Source organism: Somniosus microcephalus, chromosome 14 (assembly GCF_052327205.1).
Source record: "Somniosus microcephalus isolate GS21.2 chromosome 14, FLI_Smic_1.0, whole genome shotgun sequence".
Classification (NCBI taxonomy): Eukaryota; Metazoa; Chordata; class Chondrichthyes; order Squaliformes; family Somniosidae; genus Somniosus; species Somniosus microcephalus.
In genome coordinates this window covers 49,550,500-49,561,449 of record NC_141000.1, presented here as the reverse complement: position 1 = coordinate 49,561,449, position 10,950 = coordinate 49,550,500, and the positions used below count along the sequence as shown (strand labels likewise).

General features: G+C 40.7%; 1 protein-coding gene across 1 annotated transcript; it reads right to left on the bottom strand.

The window, feature by feature from the left end:
* Nucleotides 1–239: 239 nt before the first annotated feature.
* LOC147107485 (TLR adapter interacting with SLC15A4 on the lysosome-like) lies at nucleotides 240–6,433 on the bottom strand. Its single transcript, XM_086006557.1, has 2 exons — nucleotides 6,360–6,433; nucleotides 240–1,267 (listed from the first exon to the last, which is right to left on the bottom strand). The coding sequence occupies exon 2, from the start codon at nucleotides 1,263–1,265 to the stop codon at nucleotides 363–365; it is 903 nt and encodes a 300-aa protein (XP_085862683.1). The 5' UTR covers nucleotides 1,266–1,267; nucleotides 6,360–6,433; the 3' UTR covers nucleotides 240–362.
* Between the last annotated feature and the right edge of the window lie 4,517 nt (nucleotides 6,434–10,950).

The following is a 10,950-nucleotide window of genomic DNA, read 5'->3' as shown; positions in this document are numbered from 1 at the left end:
CTCAAACCCACCATTTTTGAGGGTTAAAATTACCCGCAATATCTCCTTATATGGCTCGGTGTCAAATTTTGTTTGATTATATCCTGTGAAGTGTCTTGGGATGTTTTACTACGTTAAAGGTGCTATATAAATGCAAGTTGTTGTTGTAAAATGTTCAAACAATTTTCACCAACAGGAACTAAAAACAAATCAGAATTCAAACCATGATCACACCCTCCCAACCCCCTCACCCATCCCTAACTTGTCCCCTGTTCAATCCAGGACGTGGCGACAAGTGGCAATCCTACTCAAACTTAACTCTTATCTTTAATAACTCGTATTTACAACCTAGATAACCTAACTTTTTTTAAACTGTTTTTCGTTCATGCAGATATCTGTAAATTTGGGGTACTGAGTTCATTCGATTGTATCTCACTTGCAAGTCGCAACAGGCAGCTGATAACCATGTCCTTCGCCTTTGTAGTTTCCATATTCTGCTCTCGTGATATCTGCATGCTAATTTGGTCAACGTTACTCATTATGAGTTCTGATCCCATGATTTTTGTTGGCGATGCACTGTTCACCATGCTGTCCATCATGTACTGCTTGTACAGTTCTAGAACCTTCTGCTCTAGATAGTCATTGAGCATAGAGTTGGTAAATGGCTGAGAGTGCTGGATGATGCTTTTGTCTTTAGCGCTGCAAGTGCGCCAACAGGAAGTGTCACTATTGGCTGGCTTGTTTGGGAACTCTGCTGACAGTTTAGGAGACTCCATCGGCAGCGGAATTTCCGACGAATACAAGAATGGGACCATATTTGCTTCGTGGCTGCTTTGAGACGTCAGGCCAGATGTTTCTGAATCGATTGGCAGCACATGATCTCCTGCAATCTGCAGGTCATTGTAATTGTCACAAATACTTTTACAACATGAGGGAACCAAATAGGTTTCCTTGCTCACACTGGAGCTTCCTGGAATATCTACAACAAGGGATTTTTGCCTTGCAATTGGTGTCACCTTTGAGACCTGCAGTGAAGGTGCAATTTTTTTCTCCCGTGCGCCCAATCTGAAAGATCTGCCAATAGATTTACACCGTTCAAGGAGTGACAGAGTCCCATTTGGTATATCGGAGTGAGAGAAATGCGTAAAGTTACTGACAGAAGTAAGCTCATGTACCATATCATCCTTTGATGGGTTTTGTTGCTTCTGCTCACTCCTTTTAATTATGGTTTCACTTTGGTATTCATTCCAGTAAGGAATTCCACAGATGAAGCCTTCACTTAACATCCCTGTTGAGAAACAATAAAGAACAAAGTACTGTAAAGCATGGGTAATATGTGAATGGAGTGTTGCAAGCTGAAAACTAACTTCTGCATATTGTTTTAAAAGAAAAGTAAAATATTGCAGACGCTGGAAATCTGAAATAAAAACATTAATGGCCATAAAGAAAGTGAAAACATTGCTGGGGAATAAGTAACTTTCCATTTTATGGATGAGGACAGCAGCCAATTCAGCTATAGCAATAAAGACTTGGATTTATATAGCACTTTTCACAACCTCAGGACATCCCAAAGCACTTTACAGCCAATGAAGTACTTTTTTAGCATGTAGTCACTGTTGCCAATATGCGCACAGCATGGTCCCACAACCAGCAATGTGATAATGCACAGATAATCAGTTTTCAGGTGTTGGTTGAAGGATAAATATTGGCCAGAACTCCCCTAATCTTCTTTGAAATAGTGCCATGGGATATTTTATTTATCTCATCCGAAAGACAGCACCTCCAACAATACAGCAGTCCCTCAGCACTGCACTGAAATATTAGTCTAGATTTTGATCTCAAGTCTCTGGAGTTCAAAGACAGTGAAATGTTTCCCCATGTTGTCTAGTCCACCTGCCAAACTCTCAGAAAAGCATTCACTAAGCTCTCTCAATAGCCTAGTCGGTAAAGGTACTACTTAGTATATCTGTCAGCCATAAGAACCAACAGGTCTCAGATTTCATACTTGGCCTGCGCCCAGTTAGCTGATTTCAACTGATACTGCAGTAGGGTTCCTACAAGAAAAGAAAGACAACCAGGATTGCTATCCTGTGTTTGCGGCTGGAGCCTGAATGTTGGATGAGGACAGGATGTGGCTCAGCTACAATGCCCTCCATGTTTGAATAACCTGACAACACTTTTGATCTAGATTGATATATGAAGGATGGGTGGAGTACTGGAGGGCCCCTGGTGCTTGCGGCACAAGTGCCCAGCACAAAGACAGCATTTTCAGGGGAAGAGGAGAAAGAAAAGAGAAGAAAATGTAAAAGGAAATATAAAACAGCACCTTCACTACACCAATTTCTTTTTCTTTTTTTTACATTGTCAGTATAGCCTATAAAGTGCATTATGCTGAATTATTGAGGCTATAGAATGTCTGAAAGGGATTGTTTCTGGATTTTGAGCATTAGTGCATTGAATGGAAGAATTGGTAATGCAAGATAAGCAGTAAAGGACAGATGGGAATGCTGCAGTTTCTCCTGAGTGGACCAGGATAGCTGTTATCACAGAATCACAGAAAACCCTCAGTGCAGATAGAGGCCACTTCGGCCCATCGAGTCTGCACCGACACATATCCCACCCGATCCCCGTAACCCCTACACCAACACACATCCCACCCTATCCCCGTAACCCCACGTATTTAATCCCCCTAACACTAAGGGTCAATTTATCATAGCCAATCAACCTAACCTGCACATCTTTGGACTGTGGGAGGAAACCAGAGCACCCGGAGGAAACCCACGCAAACACGGGGAGAATGTGCAAACTCCACACAGACAGTCACCCGAGGCCGGATTCGAACCCGGGTTCCTGGCGCTGTGAGGCAACAGTGCTAACCACTATGCCACCGTGCTGCCCATCTAATATCTAATGAATAAATACAGCGAGGCCTTGATTATCATGTTTAATTCCTTAACAGGAAGGAAATGAGCTTCCTGAGCTTTATTACCAATCAGGATGTGAAGAAATACAAATGTTCACAAAAAATTAGTAATTTGTTTGCAAAATCAACATTTTTTATACAAAAGCAAAGATCACAATGAACCATCTTGGCATGCATCCCCTCTGTTAATTGTGCTTGACTAGGCGATGGGCAATGACAAGTTTTGATAATGGGAATAGTGATAAAAGGAAAAAGATAAGCTTTATTTCTATGTTATTATTGTATCCAGCAATTGTTATGTACAGACCTGTGTAATTGCTTCTATTGGTGTTAAATTATTATAAAGGGTCCACAAGGGTGCCTGGTACTTGCCAGACTGGCCAATTAGGTTTCTCAGTACTGGAATACAATCACGTTGATTCTTATTGTCAAGGACTAAAGCTACCTCATCTTGTCCTGGTGCAGGCTATTGGAGGTCTACATGCCTGTGCCACAAAGGCATTCCTCATTTAGTTCACAATGAGGCTCACCTTGATGATAAGTTTGCACAGCATGGAGCAAACTACAATTATTCTGCACACTTTCCTTTTTTGGTTGATTAAAGAAAAAAAAGAACATTACCCTTATATAGCAAATGTCACAAAGCACTTACAAAAAGTGCAGTGACATTCGCTATACCAGTAAATGTGGGAGCCATTTTACAAATAGCAAGGTCCCACAAACACCAACAAGATTAAGTGTTTTCTGTTTTTGATGTTGTTAGTTGGAGGAATGTTGACCAGGACACTGGGAGAACTTCCTATTCTTCTATGAATAGTACCATGGGATGTTTTACAGCTATTTGAACAGGTTGATGTCTTACTCAAAGCTTAACATGTCACCTGATGGATAGCAACTCCAACAAGGCACCGCTGCCTTAATACATCACTAGAATGTAAGCCAAGAATAGCTGCTCAAGACCTAGAGTGGTGTTCGAACCCAAGCCTTCTAACTCATAAGGGAGAGTGCTACTAAATGGGTCAATGCTGCTTGAGGGCTCTGATTGCTCCTCTGAGAACAATAAAGGTAATTTCATTGAAGAAATCAATTAAATTAATCAAGCATAACCTGCCTCATATAAATCTATGTTGGCTGAGCACAAGGCTAACCGTCCATTGCCCCAGTTAGTAGCAACAGGAAAGTGTAAAGCAGGATTTCAGTTGTTTGCAGCATTTCAGTCACAGTTTTTCTGCCATTTTTATTTCATCCTCTAAGTTCCCTCCTTCCACACCACAAACAAACCCCCTCTACCAATATTACTGTTAAAGTGTCGTTAGGAGATGTGTAATTTCTAAACTTCTTTCCCTGTCACTGCATTTAAAGTCTCTTAAAGGAGCATTATTTATGAAAAAATTGTTTGTCATACCTATTTTCATTGGTTTACAAACACATGGGCCAATTATATAAATTGCATCAAATGAATTATCATGTCATTTGCATCTGATGCCATGACAATATAAATAACATACAGTTCTTTCTGCTCGACAACAAAAAAAAATTGATAAACCCTTTTTTTCATGAAGATGCTGTTCAATTCAGAGATTGGAAGCTTGCCATTTGAGGAATTTGCAAAAATGTATTCACGGCCTACCACTTGCCTGGTACAGCTTGCGAGTACACCAGTCTGTTGTAACTTTGAGCTGACTCCCAACAGATAGTTTCATAGCAAAAGTAATTTTTGCAATTATTGTACTTATGTTACTTGTTTCTGTTTGTTCTGAACTAAAGTAAAATGACTATGAAATAACAATACTCTATCTAAAGTAATTGAGAATATATATACAGTATATGATAATTTCAGATATATTTGAACACTTTTTTCTTTCTCCAGTGTCTGAAGGTGTGTACTCATGCTGGGTATAGTTCCACAGACAGCATCCCCCCTGGCACTTTGCCAGAGTGAGACTGTACAGCTGTAAGTCTGGGCAGCGAAGCCTAGAATTTAGTCTGGGCTGATTTTGGCACATCCAGCACGTGCTCAATCCAAGAGATTGGTCCTCGGGCCTCATCGACATACTCGCTTGTTACACCTCCACAGCCAGCTCTAGCTCTCCTGAGCAAAGACCCATTGTCGGACTGTCTGCCTCGCTGGCAGCGGCCCTCAAGTGAACCCGGGCTATGGAGCAGGCTACGGGTGGGATCGATCGCGACTCCTATGGAGCCAGGAGAGCCCTCTTGCTCCTCCTGTCACCACAAGATGTTAACCATCTTTTTTTTAACAAAAACATCTTTTTTAACTTAACTGGAGATGGGGGCCACTGAACAATCCTGAGTGGGACAGGCCCCAATGCCTGCCCCACTCATCGCCGACTGATTTCTCAATGGAGTCCTTCAACAAGGGTTAGGCCTCTAATGACATGTCTGGGATGCTTAAAAAAAGGGCTCCATGATTTAACAGTGGGTTCAATGCCTGCACAAAAGAACAGGTGCAACACATGCCAATTTCAATCCCCAAGTGTTTACAGGCTGTTCAACCACAAGCTGAATGCTGCCCTTGAAATGAAATCTAAGAGAATACTGAAGGAATTATTTATGGTTATCCTTGAAAGATAATCATGAATCTAAAAAAATTTATAATAGTAGTTTCCAAAATTATTTTAGAAAACTTAGATTTGCAATATGCGATAGAGGCAAAACTCGACAAAATTGTTTTGGAATGTGTAGAATATTGCAATTTATTTAAAGGACATTCTAACACAGGTAATACATCTTCCTTTTAAATATTCTTAATATTCACCTAGATCCCAGTAATTACCATCTGAATGAGAACAGCACTGTTACTGCTGGATTATCAAGCTGCAACACAGATTCTCTCTACAGAAATATCTCTTTCTTTTAAAAAAAAATGAATTCTACAAACCATCATACATCACCACCCTGCAACAAAATGTATCCTTAAAGTATTTTCTTATTACCTCACATATATTATATATCTATGTGTATCAACTTTCTCTTTTGTTGGAACTTAACAGGGTGCAGCTAGTGACATCGGTTTGGAGGACAGATATCTCACGACTTTGAGCATGGTACTTGCTTAACGTGCAGAAAGACAAAGAAATTGCAGTTATTAATTGCTACTTTACTAAAAATCCATGGCTCATTCATATAGAAAATATTAAGTATTAATATTATGATGTGCTTGAACATCACTTACTACATATATTATTGTCACATTCACGTACTTACCTTCACCTAACGAAGGAGCAGCGTTCCGAAAGCTTGTGATTTCAAATAAAACTGTTGGACTATAACCTGGTGTTGTGTGACTTCTTACATTTACCTTAAAATAGTTCATATTGTTTAATATATTGAAAATATCTGAGCTCTTCAGATGTTTAGAATTGTTTCCAAACCACAAAGTTGAGTAACCGTTTGCTAAGAAACTTAACATTTTATAAAAATCAAACAAAAGGATTACCTTCAGTTGCAGTGAAATATTTTTACTTCATTAAACACTGTACCACAGAAAGAAACTGCTCAGTGAGAGGAAGCTGAAAGTCTATGTGCTTTTATGTATTAGATCAAAGAGGAAGTCGGCAGTAACGTCAACTGATCAGCGTTTTTCTTACGCAACAGCTTAAGGAGAAAGTAGTGAACTTCAACACTTATTTTAAAGTTGGAGTAATGCTCACTGTTACATTATATAGCTAGCATGTAAAAACATAAGAACATAAGAAAAAGGCACTTCGAGCCTGCTCCACCATTCAATAAGATCAAGGCTGATCTACCTCAACTCCACTTTCCTGCACTATCCCCATATCCCTTGATTCCCTTAATATCCAAAAATCTATCAATCTCTGTCTTGAATATACTCAATGACTGAGCCTCCACAGCCCTCTGGGGTAGAGAATTCCAAAGATTTGCCACCTTGAACAATAATTATTAGTGAAATAATTAGAATCTGGGTCAGTGTACTCAGCGGGATAGTATAAAGGAGCTGAATTTCCATACACAGTTGAAGCTAAAGCACTTTGGCTTAAACACTTTTGCGGCAAATTTCCGTGGGAGTTCTCCCATTCTTGCCATAACTTCATTAGAAAAACTACAGAAGCCCTAGAAAAATGGTGTAAATGCCACTTACGTTATTCTTCAAGGGTTTCTACCATTCCTCCACCACAGTTAGGGCAGGCGAATAGGAGAAGCCCTGTGGAAATTCATCCCTATGACTTAGGGTTCCCCAGGGATCAGAAAATGTATTTAGTGAGCAACTGAGTTCCCAAGTTTGATTTAAGATGAGTTAACTGATATTAGCTAGGCATTAGTAGAGACATTAATTGCTATTGGTTAAGAAGGCATACAGGATACTTTCCTTTATTAGTCGAGGCATAGAATATAAGAGCAGGGAGGTTATGCTTGAACTGTATAAAACACTAGTTAGGCCACAGCTAGAGTACTACGTACAGTTTTGGTCACCAGATTACAGGAAAGATGTGATTGCACTAGAGCGAGTACAATGGAGATTTACATGGATGTTGCCTGAACTGGAGAATTTTAGCTATGAGGAAAGATTGGATAGGTTGGGGTTGTTTTCTTTGGAACAGAGGAGACTGAGGAGAGACTTAATTGAGGCGTATAAAATTATGAGGGGCCTAGATAGAGTGGCTAGGAAGGACCTATTTCCCTTAGCAGAGAGGTCAATAACCAGGGGGCATAGATTTAAATAATTGGTAGAATGGTTAGAGGCGAGTTGTGGAGAACATTTTTAACCCAGAGGGTTTTGAGGGTCTGGAACTCACTACCTGAAAGGGTGGTAGAGGCAGAAACCCTCATTGCATTTAAAAAGTACTTGGATATGCACTTGAAGTGCCGTAACCTACAAGGCTACAGACCTACAGCTGGGAAGTGGCATTAGGCTGGACAGCTCTTTTTCGTCCAGCACAGACACAATGGGCTGAATGGCCTCCTTCTGTGCCGTAAATTTCAATGATTCTATGACCTCAGGGATATTACACTGGAAAGGGGAAAACATACGGGTTCCCACTCCTGATTCTCATCCTTGTTTTCCAATCCCTTCATGGCCTCGCCACTTCCTATCTCTGTAACCTCCTCCAGCCCTACAAACCTCCAAGATCTCTGCGCTCCTCCAATTCTGACTTCTTGTGCATCCCCTCTTTTAATTGCTCCACCATTGGCGGCTGTGCTTTCAGCTGCCTAGGCCCTAAACTCTGGAATTCCCTCCCTAAACCTCTCTGCCCCGCTACCTCTCTCTCCTCCTTTAAGACACTCCTTAATACCTACCTCCTTGACCAAGCTTTTGGTTATCTGACCTAATATCTCCTTATGTGGCTCAGTGTCAAATGTTGTTTGATTACGCTCCTGTGAAGCGCCTTGGGATGTTTTACTACGTTAAAGGCGCTTTATAAATACAAGTTGTTGTTATTGTTGGAAGTGTGCTTGTGAATGTCAGTTGAGGAAAACATGTTCTCTGCAGTTGAATAGCACTCATTGTCTAGGCTCAGAAAGAATGGGCACTTCAGCTATGTACCAGAGGGCGTGCAGTATCTTTGGAGCCATCTCCCAACAAGAACTCAGCATCTACACGTGAGGCGATGCGAAGATTTCAAAATAGTTGAAGAAAGAGAGAGGGGAAAAATGACAAAGTTTCTGGACTTTCTTTCTAAAAGTAAGCCTGCTGCTCAAATTGTCAAATGCCAATAACTACGACCAGGTAAAACAGCTCTCTCACTAACAATGACTTCCGTTGTCAGTGATTTACTCACTTCCTGATTAATTACTTATGAGTCTGGATAACTACTTAATTCGTGTTTGTTATAACTTTACAACAGGGTAGCTGCAATAAATGTAATGGGGAAGGACCCTTGAACCTTCCGAGTCCTTGTGGTGATGGTACTCCTACAATAGTGTCAGTGGAGAATTCCAGGCTATTGACCCAGTGACGATGAAGGGACAATGATCTGTGTCCAAGTTAGGATGGTGAGTGACTTGGAGAGGAACCTGAAGTGTTCCCAAAACATTGGGAACAGCACAGCTGAGAAAAATATAGAATGAAGATAGAGGGAAAGTCAAACTAGGAGACCGAAAACTATATCTGGAAAATATGCTTTTGGACTATGCTTTGTGGGAATGAAACAGAGTATAGAAAATAAAGAACCAATTGGACACTTTTGATAATGTCAGCATTTATGGATGACCCCTATCAGATTATAGGATTTAATTCCAATTGATTGACCTCAGGGATAACTGGGCACGGAAGCACAGCATTTACATTAAGATACGTGAGTGCACTGCCACCACCATCCTGACCACAGTCATGGGACAAACCATTTCTCATTGAATGGTGGTTCCACCAGTGCTGCTTACTCCTCTGCAACCCAATCATTGTTAGCACTTATCCCCAGATATATGAGCATATGTTCTCATACTCAGCCTCCAAATGATGCCGTCCACCAATTGTTGTGTCAGATCTCAGAACTTTCTCATTGGCCATACAATGAGCATCTGGTTTTAGCATTGTAGGACAACTTACACAGCACAATTCGTGTTATGCCAGCTTCCTCATTGTTCTAGACATCCAAGGTCAATGCCGCATACCAGGCTTACCCATCACAAATTATTTTATTCAGATCCTCATTTGAGGAACTTTAGGAAAGAGCGTAGCCACTGTGAGGCCAATTCCTTCTCTGTGGTACTCAGTAATAAGTTGATGTAGGCCAGAGCACCTCTCCCTGCAGCCACTTTTCCATTTTGCCATAGATCCACCTCACAGCTTAGTCCTGGATCTTACACATGAGCTGAAGGGAGCTCATCTATTACTTGCTTAGGAGTTCTAACACTTGAAGGTAAATTGTTTAGACACATGTTTTGCATTGCAGACTGAACCTGTATTGGGGTTACTGGGAAATGTAAATCCGCCTATAGGGTTCAATGCAATGGGGAGATCATTTTAACTTGACCCACCTGGCAGGAATCTGATGGGATCGGATATGCCATTCATTTTACATCCACCCGAGTTTATTTTCCATCAAAGCCAATGGAAAGTAAAATCAGACGGGGTGTAAAGCAGGCAGCCAATTTGGTCCCATCAGTTTCCCGCCAGGCAAGTCAAGCTAAAATTATCCCCCATGTCTTTGAAGATGTTGAAGGCCAGCGATAAAGAATGAGATGAGAAAAATCAATAATGACAGACTTAGCAGACAAAAATGCACCAAGTAGCTTTAAGCAGGAGAGAAAAAGAATCTGATGGCAAAACATAAATAAAATGGAGGGAAAAATATAGAATGGGAGAGTCAAAATAGGAGACCAAAAACTATACCTAGAAAATATGCTTTTGGACTATGCTTTGTCGGAATGAAACAGAGTATAGAAAATAAAGAACCAATTGGACACTTGTGATAATGTCAGCATTTATGGATGACCCTGATCAAATCATATGCTTTCATTCCAATTGATTGACTGCAGGGATAACTGGGCACAGAAGCACAACACTTACATTAAGCTGATAGTTCTACTGGAAATGAACCCTCGATTCATACAACTAACCCCAGGTAAAACAATGCAAGACAGTGCATCAACTGACTCAGGACTACCTATATCATGATACGATACGAACATAGGAACAGAAGTAGGCCATTTAGCCACTCGAGCCTGTTCCGCCATTCAGTGAGATCATGGCTGATCTGTGACCTAATTCCATATACCCGCCTATGGCCCATGTCCCTTAATACCTTAGGTTAACAGAAATCTATCAATCTCAGATTTAAAATTAACAATTGACTCAGCATCAACTGCCATTTGCGGAAGAGAGTTCTACACTTCGACCACCCTTCGTGTGTAGAACAGTTTCCTAACTTCACTCCTGAAAGGCCTAGCTCAATTTTTTAGGCTATGTCCCCTAGTTTATAGACTACTAGTTGATCTCCCAAGGCATGGCTCACTATAAGTTGAAGATACATGGCTTTATAAGAACAGGAGCATCATACCAAGTAATGCACAATGCAATAATCTGCTGCTAAGGTCGATCTGCATCCCTTTAAATCCATATATACGCA

Coding starts and splice junctions, on each gene's coding strand:
- LOC147107485 (XM_086006557.1), bottom strand. CDS start 1,265: ATGTTAAGTGAAGGCTTCATCTGTGGAATTCCTTACTGGAATGAATAC.